Source organism: Setaria viridis, chromosome 2, assembly GCF_005286985.2.
Source record: "Setaria viridis chromosome 2, Setaria_viridis_v4.0, whole genome shotgun sequence".
NCBI lineage: Eukaryota > Viridiplantae > Streptophyta > Magnoliopsida > Poales > Poaceae > Setaria > Setaria viridis.
Genome location: NC_048264.2, coordinates 42,455,551 through 42,476,154, shown reverse-complemented (window position 1 = coordinate 42,476,154; position 20,604 = coordinate 42,455,551). Strand labels below are relative to the sequence as shown.

General features: G+C 49.9%; 3 protein-coding genes across 3 annotated transcripts; 1 reads left to right on the top strand and 2 right to left on the bottom strand.

Annotated features, from left to right (window-relative positions):
- Window positions 1-134: 134 nt before the first annotated feature.
- On the bottom strand, window positions 135-7,005 carry LOC117846315 (amine oxidase [copper-containing] alpha 2, peroxisomal). Its single transcript, XM_034727460.2, has 4 exons — window positions 6,071-7,005; window positions 1,678-2,062; window positions 1,489-1,602; window positions 135-1,188 (listed from the first exon to the last, which is right to left on the bottom strand). The coding sequence occupies exons 1-4, from the start codon at window positions 6,895-6,897 to the stop codon at window positions 418-420; spliced, it is 2,097 nt and encodes a 698-aa protein (XP_034583351.1). The 5' UTR covers window positions 6,898-7,005; the 3' UTR covers window positions 135-417.
- Window positions 7,006-14,681: 7,676 nt separating this feature from the next.
- LOC117844627 (COMPASS-like H3K4 histone methylase component WDR5B) lies at window positions 14,682-17,311 on the bottom strand. Its single transcript, XM_034725356.2, has 2 exons — window positions 16,519-17,311; window positions 14,682-15,113 (listed from the first exon to the last, which is right to left on the bottom strand). Exons 1-2 carry the CDS (start codon window positions 17,212-17,214, stop codon window positions 14,823-14,825), a joined length of 987 nt encoding a protein of 328 aa, XP_034581247.1. The 5' UTR covers window positions 17,215-17,311; the 3' UTR covers window positions 14,682-14,822.
- A 4-nt stretch (window positions 17,312-17,315) lies between these two features.
- Window positions 17,316-20,420, top strand: LOC117844626 (uncharacterized). The gene is made up of 2 exons (XM_034725355.2): window positions 17,316-18,361; window positions 19,780-20,420. Exons 1-2 carry the CDS (start codon window positions 17,441-17,443, stop codon window positions 20,182-20,184), a joined length of 1,326 nt encoding a protein of 441 aa, XP_034581246.1. The 5' UTR covers window positions 17,316-17,440; the 3' UTR covers window positions 20,185-20,420.
- The last annotated feature ends 184 nt before the right edge of the window (window positions 20,421-20,604 follow it).

Genomic DNA, 20,604 nt, shown 5'->3' with positions numbered 1-20,604 from the left:
AGCCCCGTGATTGGAGCCCGGCCCAATTATAGGTGCCAAAGTTATAGTTGTAGCCCGGTCCGCGGTGTTTTTTTTTGTTATTTTGTCCAGAGCAAAAACGGCTACGTCAGTCATATGCCTTTTCTCTTGGATCCTGGATCACCAACACATTTTTTCTTCATACAAACTCCTGTTCATATGCTTTCTTATTTGTAGATCAATAAACTCGTACATACATGATACATCTCGATCTTTTTCCTGCTAGATCTTGAGGGTGCGGTGACTGATGAATTGGCACCATGTCGCGAGCAAAAAATCCCTGAGATCAGATCAATCGAGGTTTTCTGACGAAACGCGAATCAATTTTGTTTGAATGGTCTGTCACCAATTCACACAAACTGTGTCGTCTTCGTCGCATTGCACGGCCACATCCGCACATCACCTGGCATCATCACACGAGCAGTTCGTCGAGTGGCCGTGCGTGCTGGCTGGGCTGGCCCTGAGGATCGGGTTCCTCTCGAAGAAGTTGGACGGCCGGAGCTCGAACCCGCCGCTCAGCGTCGGCATCACGGGGAAGTCCTCCTGGTACGGGATGTGGTGCAGGCCCACCGTGTACCACAGCACGATGTCCTCGTCCCTGATCCCCCTGTTCCTCCTGCTCCACGCGGCCAGGCCGTCGTCGCCGGTGCTCTGGTCGGCGTACATCCCGGGCGCCCACTTCTCCGCCTTGCTGTACGGCGTCACCCACACCTGCTTCTTGGTGTAGCTCGCCCGCCGCTGCGGGTAGTCGTCGTCGGCCAGCACGGACGCCGCCGTCGCCCCCGCCGGGATGAGCCGGTACCCGACCTCGTTCCCCATCCGGGTCTTCTTGCCCGGGTTCACGAACAGCAGGTCGGCGGGCCCGGCGTCGACTTCCACCTGCCCGTCCGCCTCGGTCTCGGCCACCTCGCGCCGCACCGTCCAGTAGCTCCGCCTCGGCGTGGCGGCGCCGCCAGTGGCCGGGTTCCCCGTGTTGCGCCTGGCGGTGATGACGTTCTTGACGGAGTTGTTGGTGCCGTCGATGTCGAGGTCCAGATGGTACGTGACGTAGTGGTCGTGGTAGATGGCGAGCGTGTTCTCGGAGACCAGCGTGCCGTGCGCGTCCGCCGTGATCTCGTCGGCGTGCGTGTACGGCGTCCCCTTCACCTCTAGAAGCCCGGTGAGAGACACCTGCGCCAACTCATATCAATCACTACGAGAATCAGCACCTTTGCCGAGAGCTTGCGTTGAGTGCCCGAGGGGGATGGATTTGTATTTTGGTCTCACGTAGCTAATCTCCGAGAGTGAATATTATTTCCAGACAAAGGATTCACCGACTAACCTTTACCGACGACAGAGAAAAAAAAACAACAGGTCACCGTCAGCCACTCTACGCTAACTCTAGGCAAAAGTGTTGAATCTTGTAGTGAATGAATTTGAGGTGATCCATCGTCAGAAACAAAAAACTAGAGAGGCAAGATGTAATGTTACCACAAATTTGATGGAGCCGCTGGTCTTGAACTCCCAGTCCAAAATGTAGTCGTAGTTGCCGAGCGACATCACCATCCTCACCACCAAGGTCACGTCGGGCCGGACCTCCGTGATCTGCACCGGGAATAATCGCGTCAAAAAAACGTGTAATCAGAGTCGACGGCTAACTGCTGCCTGATTGCTGCTCACCAATTGGCCCGGGAACCCGGCCTCGGTGTGGCGCCACGCGACGTCGCCGGCGTACCTCTCGAACACGCAGATCCTGTTCGCGCCGGCGACGGGCTTGCCGTCCTGGCCGGCGTAGTAGCCGTCCAAGTAGGCGGCGTTGGCGGGGCAGTCGGCGCCGGGCTGGAGCGGGAACGCCCAGAGGCCCAGGCCGTACTCGCCGGCGTCCAGGAACGTGCGGTAGTACCACTCCTCCACCGGATCCATGTACGGCACGAAGACCTCCGAGACGAAGCCGCGGTAGAGCACCCGCCGCCGCGTGCCGGCGTCGGCGTCGTAGACCGAGGCCAGCGAGATGACCGTGCCGGCGCGCATGTCGAAGCCCACGTGGAACTCCCAGTTGGCCCACCTGCAGTGGCAGCAGAATTGGTTAGACATTCGAGAACCTTCAGGGGTCGGCACGAAAATTGCTTGCTGTTTGGAAATTTGGATCACGGCTTCTCTCTCTCTCAATGTCAATTTTCATGCCATTTTTTTTTCTAACTCTTTCAATCACCGGTGCAAGATTTCCAGGTTTTAACAAAAAAAATTGAAAAAAATATATAAAACATAACTCGAATGTACTCCCTTTCCTCCCTTTCTAAATTATAGGTCGTTTTAGTTTTTCTAAGTTCATAGATGTTTGTATACATCTAGACATAGTATATATCTAGGTCCATAGTAAAAATTATGCACATAGAAAAATCAAAATGACCTACAATTTGAAATGAAGGAGTACATAGGGAGTACATCTCAAGACAAAATCTGATAACATCACTTTGCACGATCACTTTTGATTCTCTCACATATATTACTTAGTACGTACGAATTTTAAAAATTTGATTGCTATAGTCTTTGACGGGGACCTATTTACATCTCTATCTAATATTAAAGTGCGGTTGTTTCTTCCAACCGTCATGATTATTTTGAAAAAAGTCTCTTAACTTTTTTTAATCAACCCACAGTCACCGATGATTGGTGCTTGATTGCATGGATTTTGAGGAGGCGTGTAGAAAAGGCAATGCTGCCGAGTTGCTGGTTTAAGCTCAAGGAGGAAGGTGGCGGGCGCTTGGGAGCTTGCGTGTGATTGCTTTGGTCGTGGAGGTTAAGGAATAGAGAAGAAAGGATAGGCAGTGAAGGTGCTTCGGTTCGATTCGAAGAAGAGCTCCTTGGAATATTGGAGTAACGAGAAGAGGATAGAAAGTGTTGTAATTTTGCTTGCTTGTGGAGAAAGAAGAGAGATCGAGAGGACGAGAGCTGAGGAAAATTGGAGTGAATTTGGTGCCTACTGTTGCTGCTCGAGTGGGGATCAACTAAAGGAGATGAGGTGGTGATTTTAATTGGGGAAGAAAGATTATAGCAAAGAGAATCAGCTCAAATGTTATATCAAGGAGAAATAGCTCTGTTTCTGCTGAATAGCTTCGTGTAAAAGAGAAGCTGGAGAAAAGAGACGAGCAGGCCGGGGTGCGGCAGCCTGCTAGGAAGGGAAAGAAATGAGCGGCAATTCGGGGATTAAGTAATGGTAGCTATGTTTTTTATTAAGGAAATGGTAGCTATGTTAGATTTGGTAAGAGATGGAGTGCAAATAAAAAAAATAAACCATTATTAATCGAATTAGATAGCAATGGGATTAATTGGCAGAGGTGTAAAATAATATGGTTAGCAAACACGGAGTTGTTCCATGTTCAATAGAATAAAAAAATAGTAGGTCATAAATAAGTTACCACATGAGTTTTGGGACATATTTAGGGACATATTTATTTACTGGACGAGGAGTGGGTGTGCAAATTTTTTCTCACCCGTTGCAATGCACGAGCATATTTGCTATTATTCTTGAATTGTGAAAGAGGATTTCCCTATAAGAGCATCTATAGCAGGTCCCCGATAAATATTTCCCAATAACTAGTTAATAGGGATATCTCAATATTACTTTCGCTGTTATTGGGAGAGTTGCTTTTGCAGTTTTCCAATAATCTCGTCCCAATCCAATGACCCTGGGAGAGTCATAACTTCGGGAGAGTTGAGGTGAATTATTGGGTTGTTTCAATAATTATTGGAAGAAAAAGAAACGTCAAGGGAGACTACTGGAACATTATCTTTTAATCAACTCTCCTAATATGATAGTTTTGCTGAAGATGTTCTAAGATGATAAAGGGAATTGAGGAAAATTAATTTGTTGGAGGTGCTCTTATCGCGTCGGTCGCGTCGGTAATTGGGGTACTCGCTTCGCTAATTATCGCATCGCCTTGTCACGCCGCCTGCGACCGCGCCTCGCCCACACGGTGATTTTTTTTCTTCTCCCTCGCGACGAAAATTGCCATCCGCAACGTCGGCGAAATTAGCGCTTGAAGTGATCGCGTCCTCCTCTCCTTTGGGCACCAGGTCTTGGGGCAGCCGGGATTGATCCATTATTCCCTATTCCCTCCGCCTGTACTCGCTGCCCCAGCCCTGCCGCTGCCTCCGCCCACACCTGCCTCCAGGCTCCAGGAACCATCGCCGTCAAGCAGGGCCAGTTCGCTGCCGCATCAGGTACGTGCTTCACCACGACGAGAACATGGGGAATCCGTTTAGGGCTATGGGAGGAGATAGTCTCCGGGGAAGGGTCGGCCATGGGGGCCCCTATGGCTGTGCGGCAGCAGTTCCTTTGCAGGTCTTGTGGATTTTAATCTTGTGCGGCAGCAGATCCTTTGCAGATCAGGAGTGAATATTTCATTCGTTGGTAGATAGGTTGTGCAGCATCCGGTCCAATCAATCTGTGATATGGGATTTTAAGTGCATCAATATCTTACCAGTAGCAGTACCAATTACCGTGTGTTTCAGATGTTAATATGTTTGCTTTCCCCTGCTGGTAACGGCCTGCTCGCTTCAGCTTATTCAGCTAGCTTATCAGACATCAAACAGTGTTTTCCTCTCACAACAAATCAGCCGTTTCAGCTTTTCAGCCGGCTTAGATGCAATGCGTACTTATATGTGTTAATTAGATGGACCATGTAGGATTGGTGCAGGGAGGCTTGCAGTACAAAAGATATACATGCTTCTTTGATAGCTTCACGTGAATGTAATTCCGAGTTGGTTGAATCTATGCGTATTAGCGAGTTGTATTAAGCCTTGCAGGCACTGCGTCCTGACATGTGTAAGGTTTTGTGACATTGTTAACGCAATAGATTTATAATCAGCAGCTCTAGACAGAAATTTTTGATATCATGCTGCATGCTGCCATCAAGATGGCATCTTAGTGATCACATAATTGGTTGATAGCTCCATTTGCTTAATGAATAGGAACTTCAGAATGTACCGCGGTTTTTTTTTGGGTAAAAAATGGCTGGATGCTACACTTAAAATAAAAGAGAGACCAAACCAGAAAGATACATTTTCCGCTTTGGAGTCAGTAAAATATTCTCTCATTTTTTTCCCCATAAACTGAAAGCTCAGTGTTTATATTTCTTTATTAGTTTCTGTTCATAGATATGCAAGCTTGCTCCGTGTGCTCAGTGTTTATATTTCATATTGTTGCCGATCCAATTGTTAGGTGTGTGACTGGACAACAAGAAGCTTGTTTTTCTTGGGAGAACAACAGATTTAAATATTTTGTTGTCCGTAGAGTTGAAAAATAGAGATAAGAACATTGACGGAGACTCTCAAGCCCACCAAAAATAATTGTTGCAAGTCTTTTTCTTTCTAGATATATCACAATTGAATATTGTAGTGGTCCTTGTCGTCATCGTGGACAGCGTGCTATCCAAACACTGCAGAGTGCAGAGCGCGGGTGAATTCAGACACCTGGACTGTGCAGTAGAAAAGGCTCTACTTGGACAAGCTGCTATCCACGTGAAGCATCTATTAACACACGTACTCCCTCCGTCCCGATTTAATTGTCGCTCGGGAACCGGGATTGTGAGGGGAACACAGTTCCCGAGCGACAGGTAATAGGGGACAGAGGGAGTATGCAGGCAGTGTTTGAACTTTGAAGCACGCACACTGATGGATTTTGAATCGTAGAATATCAGACCAAATCACGTGCTATGCTAGAAAAATTCAGATTGCGAGTTGATGGAGATTTTGAAATCTTATACGAGCAAGTTGCAAAGCTGATTTAAACTTGTGGTCATTTGCAGTCTTTGTCGTCGATCTACTCTCGAAGCCTCAAATGCTCATAGCAAGCACACATCGCAGGCCTATCAGTGTTAGCTGAACCTGTTAGCTTCTTCATAAATGATGACGCTGAACAAGCAATCATGGTCGTGGGACAGACGTGCATCTACTGGGGACTGATCGCGATCGTGGGACTCTCAGCAATTTTTTTTAAAAAAACAATTGCTTCAAAAGGCAATGGAGCAACGTTTGCAACGTTTTCTCCTTTTGCAAGCCGATCGCGTACCTGACGATGTTGCCGTCAATGTGGAAGCCCCTGCCCTCCGGCTGCACGACGACACCGGGCGCCGGCTGCGGCCCGGCGAGCGGCGGGCCGGTCTTCCCCGCGCGGTAGTCGGTGCCCTCGGCCTTGGGCACCGGGTACGCCACCCGGTCCCTGTAGGCGACGATGGCCATCCGGTCGAGGTCCACCGTCATGGTGACGCCCTCGATCGGCCGCGCGTAGAAGTTGGCCGTGGCGCCGGCCAGGAAGCAGAGCATCTTCGCGACCCTCTCCGGCGGCCCGGTGTCGCCGAACCAGCCGACGGGGAACACCGCGCAGAGCACGTCGCCCATGTCCAGGCCGCGGCGGCGCACGGAGTCGACGAACGGCGGGTACGCCGGCGGCAGCGCCACCGCCGCGAACTGCTCCTCGAGCGTGAGGATCGGGAAGCCCGCCCCGCGGTGGACGGCGTGGGAGAGCACGGTGGCGGCGGAGGAGGCGTTGGTGGTGACTTCCACGCGGAGCTCGTGGGACTGGCCCCCCGCGCGGGCGATCACGAGCGCGCGCCGCGGGAGGAGGCGGAGGAGCTGGCGGCGCCGCGGGGTGCTGCCGCCGTAGGCGTAGGCGAGGACGTCGGGCTTGTCGGGCTCGTCGAGGCCGACGTAGTGGAAGGTGATTGGGCGGGCGGGGACGAGCGGGGAGGCGAGCACCGCGGCGCGCACGGCCGTGATCTCCGCGGGTGAGAGCGGGTCGAGCGGGTGGGGACGGGAGGAGGCCGCGGCGGTGACAGAGAGCACGGCGAGGAGGACGAGAGGGAGCATAGCTGGGACTGGGAGCGCCGTTCGGGCCATCAGCTGACACTGCAGTGGCCGTGGCTGGGGGTGGGATGACGAATGAAGAGGGGACAGAGGAGACGGGGACCATGGATTAATCGAGTCGCGCCAGCGCCAATCATTGCTTATCGCTCTGTCTGCAAGCTCCAGGACAGAAGTTTGCAGACTCCTATGTGTATAAAAAGTGATTTGGGGCCCAAGGCCCGTGACGAATTACAAACGGCTCAGCCGCCGTGTACGAGCAGGACACGCCCAACACAATCTGTTCTTCAGGCAATCGTACCGCGTCAAATCTCTTCGAGTTTCCCTTTGATAAACTCCTAAACCTCCTTCCCATTGTTGTACGAGATGTCTGCACCGACGTGGCGGATTCCACCCAGTTCTCCCAAGCTTCCATCCATCGTGCGGCGACGATTCTCCGGCGTCACGGTCGGAGCCGCAAGCGTCACAAGGCAAAGACTCCACCAAATCATGGCGACAAGTGATTGTGATCCGCCGCAGCCGCGCGAGTGGAGGGACTGGGCGAGCCTGGGCTCCGGCCCGGCGGCGGTGATCGCGGAGCGCGCCCTCTCTAACGACTACGTCGACTTCCTCCGCTTCCGCGCCGCGTGCAGGGCGTGGCGCGAGTGCTCCGCCGGCGTCGCCCCGCTCCCGCACGGCGCCCTGGACCGCCGGTTCCTCCCCCGGCGGTGGATCATGCTCCCGCGCCGCATTACCTCCTCCGACAGCCAGCGGTGGTTCCTCGACGTCGCCAGCGGCGGCTGCATCCGCCTGAGCCTCCCTGATCTCCGCCACTGCTACGTCTTGGGCCGCACCGCGGAGGGCCTTCTCGTCCTGTGCCGGAAGGACACCTACGCCGTGCAGCTCCTCAACCCGCTGACGGGGCAGGTCGCCGACCTCCCAGACGCATCCACGCTGCTAGGCCTGAGAGATTGGAGTCTGTACATGGCGCTAAGGAATAATTTTAAGCTGCACGGAGCGGGCCTCGTCGATGGCTCCACGGTGATGCTGCATTTCGGCTACAGCTCCCTGGCCATCGCCAAGCCCGGCGACGACCGCTGGACGCGCCTAGAGTTCGACGACAGGGTCTTCGCGGCGTTGCCGTTCGCCGGCCGCATCTACTGCGTCACCACGAGGAGCATCTCGGTGGTGGAGACAGTGGCGGGCCTGCCGCCGGAGCTAGTGGTGGCCGTGGACGACGAGTTGGACCCCGGCGTTTGTGTGCTAGACCGGACGTGCCTGCTGAACGATGACGGAGAGCTTGTTCTCGCCTACCGCGCCTGGTCGAGCGATGAACCCAATGCTCAGGGGCCGAAGTACAGGATGTACCGGGTGAAATTGGGTGCGAGGAAGCTGGTGCCCTTGGCGAGGCTCGATGGGAAAGCCTTCTTCAGCGGCAACAGCCGTTCGCTCTTGGTGTCATCCGGGGTGTCCCAGTCCGTCGCCGCTGACACCATGTACGTGTGCTACAAGGGCAACGAGAGGACCGGCCAGGAAAAAGCTCTTGCCATTGGTCTTCACGGTGGATGTTGCATCGAGCTCGAGCACAGCTTTGACAAGGAGGATGCTGCTGGCTACTTATCAACCTACGTCTGTACTTCGCAAGACTAAGTACAATAGGTCTGTACTTATCAACCTACGTCGTCTGTACTTCGTCGTCACCGGCGAGCTCATTCGCGTGGTGCTCCAAGGTCTCCTCACCTGCGACCTCCTGGGGCACACCGCCGAGGGCCTCCTCGTCCTGTGCCGACGAGACGACACCCACGCCGTCCAACTCCTCAACCTGCTGACGGGGCAGATCGCCATCGTCCCGAACGCATCGTCGCTACTGGACGCCACGGGACAAAGGTTGCAAGAAAAGCTAAGGAACTTCGTGCTGCGTGGCGCGGACCTCGCCGGCGACTCCATGGTCGCGCTTCACTTTCGGAGCTCTTCCCTGTCCGTAGCCAGACCCGGCGACATGTTCTGGACGCGTCTCAGGTTCCACAACAGGATCAAATCGGCACTGCCGTTCGACGGCCGCATCTGCCTTGCCAACTCGAAGAACGTCTCAACGGTTGAAGCTACGGCGAGCCAACAGCCGCCGGGACACGCAGTGGCCGCCGTGCACAGAGGCGCAGAAGTTTACTTGCGAAACCACATGTTCCTGGCGGATAACGACGGGGAGTTGATTCTTGGTTATCATGTTCGCCCCTCCGATGAACCCTGCAATCACAGGAGGTGCAGCGTGTACAGGGTGAAACTTGACTCGGGAGACATGGCGAGTTTGGCTACGCTCAAGCCTCAATGCAAGGGAAGAGCCTTGTTCACTGGCACGACTCGTTCGGTCTTTGGTATCAACCGAGGTGTCGTCGTCCATCGATGCTGACACCGTGTATGTGTGCTGCTGCAAGGCGGTGACCGAAGAGCCAAAAGTTATTTCATGTGACATTAGGTGTACAAGTGCTGCCGCAGAAGTCAAGTTTGATATGGAGGATACACTATACAGCTTTTTACTTAGCACGCTACGTTTGTTCTTAAAACTAGAGCAACGTTTTGTATTCATGCTTCCTTTTTCTTTTATTGTGATCCATTCAAGTCAAGCTTATCGGAAAGCCATGTTTTTTTTCATGTTTTTTCATTAGTATTTGTGGAGCCTCCAAATTGATCATTACAAGACATACGAATTCTCACAAAACAGAAAAGCCAAGCGAACAATCCAATACAATCTAATCATCATTACAACACGTGAAAGGGAAAGGAGGATGCTTGTCGTCGCGCGCTGGAATCGCTCGTAGCGCTCGCGCGCAGAATCAACTTTGCGTTTTTTTCATGCTCGTCGGGTCCGGTGGCCGTCTAGCGTTCTCACAGTGGCGCGCTGCCCATGGCCTTCGTTTACACCTACCTGCACACCCTGAAACCCAAATCTCTGAATCCTGAAACTCAACCCTAAAACTAGCTCGCCGAATTAGTTGGCCAGAGAAGCAGTTGAGTAGATATGGAATAATGGAGGCACACAAATTCGAATGTCTCGAAGAATTGAAAAACACTTGCATATACTCCCATTAGTATATCTATATATGACAGTAGAAGTTTAAGATCGATTTTACATCCCTGGTGGTGGTGATACATGGTGATACAGTAGAAGTTTTAGATGGACTCCACTTGACAACTGAAATTATATATTGGAGGTTTCTTTGTAATACTAAATTGGAGGGTTTAGGGTTTAAGCCGGATACAATACAACCAGCATTGATCACCAGCGGACGACATGGGTTGCCGGCGCGCGAAACGCAGGGGCACCGGGACGGGGCAGCGCGCGCGTGCATGCAGGGGTGATTGGGCGAACCTGACCGCTGGGTTGGCGGGGCAGATTGCCGGTCTCCTCCTCTCCCCACTGCTAGAGAACTCAGCATTCATCCCGAGGTTTAAGTACCGGTTGCATTTTGACTCGGTACTAATATAAGTATTAGTATCAAGTATAACGGCTAGTCCTCGAAGAGCCTCCCGTGATCCTTATTAGTACCGGGTGGAGGTTTCACCCGGTACTAAAGGTCACTCATCAGTACCGGTTGAAGCCTCCAACCGGTACTAATGTGCATGAGGGTTTTTAGTACCGGATGGAACCTCGACCCGGTACTAAATCGCAACCTCTCCTCATGCGTCAGCCCCCTTTTCTCTCTCACCCCACGCTCACCCCCTCCCCACACTTATCCGCTCATCCTCTCACCCACGCCTCTCTCTCTTCTTCTCCCCGCCGAATCCCCTCTCTCTCCCCAGCTAAATCCCCTCCCTCTCTCCCCCATACAGATCCCATCGCCGCCCCTTTCCTCCCCCCGCCGCTCGCCCCTCACCTCTTACACGTGGCGAGACGGCGGCGGGGCAAGGAGCGGCAGAGGCAAGACAGGAGGGCGCAGCGAGGCGACGGAGCGTCGGCAGGGCGTGGCAAAGTAAGGAGCGGCGGAGCTCCGGCGGGAGGGCGCGGTGGTGGAGCGTCGGCAGGCATGGCAGAGCAAGAAGCACGTGGATCTTGGAGTAGCGGCCACCTCTCCTTCAGATTCGGCGTCGACGGCAATCGATGGGCTAAGGAGCGGCGGTGGTGGTGGCGGTGGCGGTGGCTAAGCAGCGTAAGTACGCCGCATCCCTCCCTCCCTCTCTCTCTTGCGGGGCTCAGGTGCTGTGCGGCTGGGACTCCGGCGCTCGGGCGGACGGCGGCGGGGTGTGGCTCGGAACTCCGGTCGGTGGATTTCTTTTTTTTATTTTTTTAATACCCTTTAGTACCAAAATAGCAATACTGGTTGCACAACCGGTACAACAAGAGGGTTTGGACCCGGTATCGAAGGCTCATTCACCAGCAGTGCCCACAGCATCACCGACTACCTCCGCTTCCGCACGGTGTGCACCGCGTGGCGCGCGTGCATCGACGACCCACGCGTGCACGACGTCCTTGATCGCCGCGGGTGGCGGTTCCACCCCCGGCAGTGGATCATGCTCCCGTGCCCCTTCCACTTCGGTAGCCGGCGATCCTTCCTGGACGTCTCCACCGGCAAGTCCATCCACGTGCGCATCCTGGATCTCTACGGCCGCCACCACCTCTTCGGGTCCACCGTCGAGGGCCTCATCGTCCTGTGCTGGCAGGATACCCTCGCCTTCCAACTCCTCAACCTGCTGATGGGGCAGCGCACGGCCAACCTCCCGCGCGTGACCGTGCTGCTGCTCAACTTCAAGGACTCCGTGCCCCACCACAGGTTAAAGGGGTGTTTGCATACGAGGTGCTAAACTTTAGGAGGGTCACATCGGATGTTCGGACACTAATTAGGAGGACTAAACATGAACTAATTATAAAACTAACTGCAAAACCCCTATACTAATTCGTGAGACGAATCTATTAAGCCTAATTAATCCATCATTAGCAAATAGTTACTGTAGCACCACATTGTCAAATCATGGACTAATTAGGCTTAATAGATTCGTCTCGCGAATTAGACTCCATCTGTGCAATTAGTTTTGTAATTAGACTATATTTAATACTCCTAATTAGTATCCACACATCCGATGTGACAGGTACTAAAGTTTAGGAGGGTGTATCCAAACACCCCCTAAGGCCCTGTTCGTTTTCACCGGATTGGCCTAGAACGAGGCCCGTTCCGGGTGGTTTGAAGTGGCCCGGTTCGAAATCAAGCTGGCATTGAAAGAGGGTTCGTTTTGGCCCGGCTTGGAAAGGAGCTGTTCGTTTTGGCCCAGCTTGGAAAGGAAACCAGCCCGGATTGGATTCCTCCTACACTCCACGGCTCGGATTGGAACCCTACCTCCTCACCCTCGGAACGACTCCCTTTGCTTGACAGCTACCTAGTACACCAATTAGGCAATTGGAATGATATTAATCCTATTTATTTATTATCTATGTTACGCAGATGTTCTATGGATACAAGCTATTTCATGTTCCAAATGAACATTTCGTGGATTCTGGACCATGGGAACTATTTCTTTTAATCTGTATCTTTTTACCAGTAATAGGAATTGGTTTTTATCCAGATTTAGTTCTCTTGCTATCCGTTGACAGGGTACAGGCTCTATTATCCAATTATTATCCTAAATAGGATTTTCTTTTTTTAACTAGTCCGCTCTATATTTCATTGTGGAAAAAATTCCATAGTGGAAAAAACATAAAATTCAAAAAAAGTAAAAAAGTCCGATTAGATCTATCTCGAATTTTTGAGAACCCTTTGAAAAGACGTTCAAGGGGTTCTCAAATCAAAAAAAAAAGAAAAAAACCCCTTCATATCATAAAAAAACGTAAATGAACCATAACTATGTAAATTTATTCCTAATAGATTGATACCAAAAATAGCATATCCAAATTATAAGAAATCCTATCGAAGCTACAAGTGTGGAATTTGTTATCCTTGTTACCGCATAGCAAGTTGCCTTACTGTCACAAGCATTTCTAATCATTGTTAGCTGCTTGCCTTGTTGCTAAATATTTTGCTTTGAATATATCTCTTTTAGTTTATTGGAACACTTTGCTTTGAGGAAAAATCTAAATGTTGGGTGTTACTCCTGATTACAACAAAAGCAATCCCACTCCATTGTGTTCTAGTACAGCTGTAGTCTATTTTAATTGTTAAGTGCAGTAGCACATGAGTGAGCATGTTTCTGCCTGCTAGCACCTAAAATTGATGTATATCCTTGTGGATTTATTAATGTACCATTAGTTCATGGTCTGCATACATCATGACTGCATGTGCATGTTTTCAAATATCGCTTCCTCTGTTCTTCAATAATTATTTAAATTTTGTTTTATCCAAGTCTCGTAAAAGCCAATTGAGAGAGGTGTCTCGATGGCATGGTACCTTGCAGAAATTTCACTTTGTGGAAACTCTGGAAAAGTTAAAGTAGTGTTTGGGGTCTCAGTTTACTTGCTTTGTATCATGTTGAAAAATACTCAAGCCGTCATGTCTTGTATCATTCTGATCATCTAGATGTTAAAATGATGTGTGTTTTCACTTGGTTTGTAAATTAAACTAAGCTGTCAAAGTGGCCAAGAAGGCTCCCAAAAGTATTTGATACAGAAATTACTTTGCAGAAAGTATGTCAAAGATATCTTTGCAGCAACCAGCTATTTTTTTTATCTTTGCAGCAACCAGCTATTTTTTTTAGCTTGTGTAGAAATGAGCTTGTGTGTTGTACTAGCGATAGTAACTTTTGGTTCTAGTATTGACACCGGAGATTCCCGATCCAACTTCAATCCTGCCCAACCGAACAGCAAAAGGTCACGGGAATTAAGAAAATGAAGAGAGGAATGAAAACAGGGGGATTGAATGAAACAGGGGGTTTCCCTTGATCCTAGCCCGGCCCGAAACAAATCTTGGTGCTGATCTATTCTCAGACAACCGAACGAGCCATAAGAGATTTCGGGGTGGGGAGCGCCGGCCTCACCGGCAACTCCATGGTCGCGCTCCATTACGGCTTCGGTTATGGTATAGCCGTCGCCAGGCCCGGAGACAAGTTCTGGACGCGGCTCCATGCCAGCGGCCGGTCGAAGTCAGCCATGTCCTTTGCAGGCCGCTTCTACTGCGTCACCTCGGAGAACATCTTGGTGGTGGAAACCACGGCGAACCGGCGGCCGCAGCTGGCGGTGGCCGTCGATTTCGAACCAGGCAATGGCTTTGGTTACAACGATGAGTTGCAGCTAGTTGACAATGGCGGAGAGCTAATCTTGGTCCATCTCGCGTGCCACGGCCATCCCGACAATACATTCTTTTCTGGGAAGTATACGACGTACCGGGTGAGATTGGACACAAGAAGCACTGAGCCTATGCATGGGTTGTGTGGGCGCGCCTTGTTCATGGGCACGAGCCGTTCGCTCTCGATGCGTGCCAGGGTTTCCCGGTCCATGAGCGAGGACACCGTGTACATGTGCTGCGACTACAACAAGGTTTCTGGCGCACCAAATTCTGTTCTTGCCATTGATCTCTTGGGTAGATGCTTCGGACCCAGGACTCGCCTGCAGCACTGCCCTCTGCAGTTGGGTCGCTGACGTGATCTGTTCTTGCCAGTTTTCGTAAGGATGATACTGCATCGTGTTACGTGTCTTCATAAATCTAGGCAAAAGGCATATTGCAAACTATGTTCGAGACCATGATTAGAAATGCAATTGTACCTTTCTACCATGCAGTTACGTTTTAATTTTCATATTTGTTGGGGAAAGCTATTTGTTTCATTTGTCCGTGTGCAAGGGATGTATCCTATATGGCTGCATCCTACATATCACAACATTAGGAGATCTGTTGATCTGTCCATGTTTAGGATAACACATTAGATTGAAACAAACCACTGCAATCAAGTTAAATGTCTACTTTTGCCGGAAGCCACGACATATTTCTCATTAAGATGTCGAGTAGTACAGTTTAGGTTTGAGCCCATGAGCTACTTGTCACTACAGTTTTCCTTTTGCAAGTTCATCAGCTATCTTGAACCCATAGTCTCACAGTCCTATCATTATCAAGGCCACCGGAAGCAATCTTGTTCTCTGTTGGATGGCAGGATACTGAGATGACAGTGTCAGTATGGCCTTCCAGTTTCTGAAGAATATTTCTCCCTTGCAGATCCCATATGTACACACAATTGTCTTCTGATCCACTCACAATGTACTTCCCGTTCGTAACGGAAAACGCAGACTGGATGCAGTATACTCTGTTCACATGTCCACTGTATACCTTCAAGAACTTGCCAGTAGCAAAGTTGCATAGTTTCTGCAGGGTGGCAAATGGCAATAATAAAGTTAGGAAGCACATTTCCAGCAAACCAGTAACCAAAAAACTTTGAACAAATTACTATCTTTGATCATATTGCATGAAATAGAAAGCACAGCTAGCATCATGAATAAAACTGCCCTGGCAACTACTAGTAGGATACAACATACCAAAGTTTCTCAGCCACATGACATGAAAATATATGAAACTAAATGCAACTAACCAGGCTACATGAAGCTCTCAAAGGGGCATTTATGTGCTATGGATCAAACTAGACCAATGATAGATAAGTGCTACATTTTCCACATGAAGCTTCAATAAGAAATATTCATGGCAATATGCTAAATGTGCACATATGTTACAATTGCGAAACTTCAGCAAAGAACAAAAAAGCAACAACCAGGCAATATGCAAATTACAAAACTTGTTCCTCCTGCTTAATAGAATTAAGAATCAACCTAAAATTCAATGACCCTTAGAATGATTTTTCTCTTGCTATGGCTAAAGTTTTTTTCACTCGTTACAATGAGTCAGACAGTAGGAGTTTAATATCTAAATTTTCCATCCCTGGTAGTGGAACATGCAGCTTCCATGCCAACAAGATTTAATTGAAGACAAGATTGCAGTCATAACTGTTGTATGAGCCTATGAGGAATTATAATACAACCCATTTGAACAACTCCTTGACAACCAGGAGAACCAAAGTTTCTAACACTCGTGTCATTATTTACTTAAAAATCAACACGACTCAAAGCATCTAAACATTATTGATAGAGAAACTGGTACGGAAGTATAAACAAATTTAGTCATGCACCTGAAGGTTTGAGTCTTATGTCTTTTTGTAGATATTCAAGAACAATGATGCATTAGATCACCTCAGTAATAGTAAGTTATATGACTGCAAATAACACTTTGCTTGCGAAGAAGATTTTCTCTTGGGGAATAAAATATCATTGTTGTTCTTTGAAAGAAGAGCAGATTTGCTATCTGCTTGCGAAGATCAACACTGCAGCTTCAGATAGCATAGTCCACAGGGGTAACTAATCTTTTGGTTCATAGGCAAGGGAAATTCAATTGAAAGTGAAAGTCAGACACAAAACTATCTAGAGTCTGCAGTTACCTATATCCAAATGAATTAATGCTACCTCGATACCCAAAATTACTCGAAAAAGACCATGCTAGGCACCACGGGTTTTGGTTTGCATATTACAATAAAATAGCAGGAGTTTCCCATCCTAAATGACTATAGGGCAATCTGCAATTCATAATGCCTAAGGGTTTTGAACTTCGACTATAACAAGATTAGAGCTTATCTAGGCACTATCATCCCAAAGACTTCATTCCGTTATGAGGAGTTGATACCTAAATGAGTATTATGAATCAGCAGGAAATTAATTGGCCATACCAGTGAGTCATCGAGCGCGGCGACGAGGATGAACTTGCCATTGGGCGAGAACATGGAGAAGGAGACGGCGGGCTTCTTGTCGTCGATGACAGTCTTGAGGCAAGCCCCAGTCTTGGCGTCCCAAATCTTGCAGCTCCCGTCATGGCTTCCCGACACAATGATTGAGCCGTCCCTAATGAAATGCACAGAGGTGACGGGCTCGGAGTGCGCGTCGATGGCGCGGTTGCATCGGCCGCTCTTGACGTCCCAGATGCGAACCGTGCAGTCGAATCCCCCGGAGGCGATCTGCGAGCTCGTCTGCGGGTTGAAGTTGGCGCTGAAGACGAAGTTGGTGTGCCCCTTGAGCACGCGGACGCAGCGGTCGGCGCCGGGATCGGCGGCGCCCTGGGCGCCGCCGGCGAGGACGGAACGGATGTCCCAGACGCGGAGGGTGCGGTCGTCGGAGGCGGTGCAGAGGTAGTACGACTCCGTGGACCAGGACAGGTCGGAGACGCCGTCGGTGTGGCCGCGCAGGACGGCGATTACGGCGAGCGAGGACGGGGAGAGCAGCGCCACCGTCCCGTCGAGGGACGCCGTTGCGAGGAGGCGCCCGCAGGGAGAGAAGCGCACGCAGGAGACCGCCCGGCTGTGGGGCGTCGCCGCCCGGACCTGCCTGTACGGTCGATACGGCGGCGGCGGCGCAGGCTGCTGCGACATGGTCGGCAACGGCAGCGCCCCCCTTCTCGCGATTGGGAAAGCGAAACGGGCCGGATCCTCTGCGGCGTCTTTTTAGTAGTGCAGCCCAAAGCAACGGAAGACATGTCGGAGTCGTGTTCTATTTGGGGGCGCGGTCAAACACACCGACCTCGGCTAGGATATCCGCACCGGCACGGCGGCGCGGCACCGCCTCCCGGAGAATCGAAGCCGAGCGGGCGGGGGCGCGATGGATCTTCTGAAGCGGGAACTGGAGAAGAAGCGGAAGTCGGCGTCGGCGGACTTCGGCGGGAAGAGCTTCGTGCGGCGGTCGGAGCTGGAGCAGAAGCAGCTCCAGAAGCGCCGGGACGAGCAGCGCCAGCTCCTCGCCAAGGCCAGCGCGCCGGCGGCCTCCTCCGATTCCGCCGCGGGCACAGCGGGCTCCGACCCCAGCAACCCCGACGCCGCGGCCCAGGCGGCGGCGGGGAACCCTAACCCTAGCTCCTCCACCGCCGCCGCCGCCGCCTCCTCGTCGGCCTCCGTCCCGCCCGCCCTCGCGCCGAAGAAGACCACGCAGGAGGAGGCGCTGCTCTCCGAGGAGCGCCGCATCGACGAGCTCGACCTCCCGCGGCACGAGGTGGTGCGGCGCCTCCGCGTGCTGCGCGAGCCCGTCACGCTTTTCGGGGAGGACGACGACGCCCGCCTCGCGCGCTTCAAGCTCGTGCTCAAGTCCGGCGTCATCGACGACATCGACGACCTCGACATGACCGAGGGGCAGACCAACGACTTCCTCCGCGACATGATCGAGATGCGCAAGCGGCAGAAGTCCGGGAGGGACACCTACGCCAAGGGCAAGGGGAAGCGTGTCGGCGGGGGCGATGGTGGTGACGGTGGTGCTGCTGGGGACAGTGCGGATGACGGGGATGGCAAGGGCAGCGGGGACGATGCTGATGCAGACAAGGATTCCAAGAGGATGAGGACCAAGTTTGAGGAGCTTTGCAACGAAGACAAGATTTTGGTGTTCTTCAAGAAGCTGCTTAACGAGTGGAACCAGGAGCTGGATGATATGACAGAGCTGGAGAAGCGGACAGCCAAGGGGAAGTCGATGGTTGCAACATTCAAGCAGTGTGCACGGTATCTCAGCCCCCTGTTCGAGTTCTGCAGGAAGAAGGTATGAATTCTTATGCGATTTCCCATATGTGGGTTGCTTAGATTGTGCTATTATCTTGATTGCACTTCAAATAGAAACAGTTATGCAGAAATGTACTGTAAATTAGTAAATTGAGTGAGATTTTAAAATGAATCTTGTTGCAGTAATGTGTACCTCAGAAATTTAGGATTGTGGGAAACTGACTGATAAGTTCAATTTTAGGGCCTTTAAGCTAGATTGGAAAATTCTGCATAGTTTTCATCGGGTTTGCAATCTGTTGCTTAAATCATTTTGGTTCTTGCGCTTCACAATGTCTTGCTTGTTTCAGGTATGCGCTTCAGAGCATAAATAGCAACCTAGTTTTTGAGATATTCAAGGGAACTAAGATAGTGACATTAAAACTATACCATGATTTTGTTGGGCCTACAGTCACTTGACTCCAGTAAAATGCTTTTTTCCCGACAGGGATATAAATGTTCAACTGTTATTTCTTCAGTAACTTGGAATTCACGTTATCACCTAAAGATGGAAACACTGTCTTCCTGTGATTGCTCTACTACTTTTTGCAAGAGATCTGTAGTAGTAGAATATCTATGCCATAATGGAAAACATACAAGGCACATATTGATTCCCAATCAGTGTGATACTTAGTTTTCAGCACTTTATATTTGGCCTTTCCTGCACATTCTGTGTTACACTGTTACTTTTACACTAAATATCATGTCTCTCTAAAATCATTTTATTTTACATTTTATGTGAAGTAATTCATGTCGGATAAATAAAATAAACACTTCTTCTAAGAGTATCAAATTGAAGTTCATTTTGCAGCATATATTCTTTGCAAGTTCAGTATACTTCTTATGCATGTAAGGAGTACCTACAAACAAACAGACAGTTAATGTGTCCCAAATATTTGGAGTTTTCATATTCTGGCTGTCAGATTTATTAATTGATGAAAAGACATACTTGAAGATTTTGGAATGCAGGAGAGTTGAGTGTTTTTTTTTTGTGTGTGTGAAATTTCAAGCCCTACCTTCATACGGACAACATTTTCTTAAACATTCAAAGTTTTGGTTCATTCATTTGCATATGTTCTGTACTAGCAGAGATCCTAATTCTGGCACACTGTGGCTCCAAATTTGTTGTTAAATAGGCTCTGGCCTAGGATATGGTTCTGCAATTCAGCTGAACTGTCAACTAAATTCTGGTTTCCAGGCATTAATCTAAGCTTTCATACAACTATTACTCGCTTGCCATTTGGGGTTTGAGCTTACCATTCACTCTATGCTTGAGCTAAATCTTGATGTGCATCTGAATATTGATTATGTTTACATTACTATTAATGTTATAAAGATATTCTCCATTTTTTCCCTTTCCATTACAGCCTTTTCTTAAATTGTTTGGCAACTCTGACACTGGCTATTGTTGAATGTGTTTAGGTTCTTCCTGATGACATCCGTCAAGCATTGCTTGTTATTGTTGAATGCTGCATGAAGCGTGATTATTTAGCAGCAATGGACCAATACATCAAGCTGGCCATTGGGAATGCACCATGGCCTATTGGAGTCACTATGGTTGGTATCCATGAGCGTTCTGCTCGAGAGAAGATTTACACAAACAGTGTTGCTCACATCATGAACGATGAGACCACTCGCAAGTACCTTCAGTCGATCAAGAGGCTAATGACCCTTTGCCAGCGGCGTTATCCGGCATTGCCCTCAAAATCAGTGGAGTTCAACAGCCTGGCAAATGGGAGTGACCTGCAGGCACTTTTGTCAGAGGAGAATGGGTCGGGTAAAGCTTCTGAGGAAAGGCTCCGGTTGATGCCCGCATCGAAAGAGTGATGCTTTGAAAGAGTGATGCTTTGATACACTAGCTTGGATCAAAATATAGTTAGAGATCTTTGTGTAATATCAACTTCAGTCTTCCCTCCTTTTCTTTCTCTGTATTGTTCTGATGGAGGGAACAGCAGCTGAGTCATGGATGTTAATCAAATTGCTTACAACATGTTATGCTTACCACTAGAGCTGGTTGAGCAAGTTTTATATGCTTAATTTCATAAAACCGTGTTTGACTATCAGTCCTGCTGCAGTTGTGTTACTGGATTCATTAGGTTTCGTATAATATCCTAGTCCTGTCAATACTACTGATACAAGAGCTGCAAGCCATACTGCATTTATCAAGTTCTGGCACCACACGCATAAGGTTTATGTACAAAATGGAAGTCCATGGAACTCATCTGAAGCTACAACGTGGATCCTGTT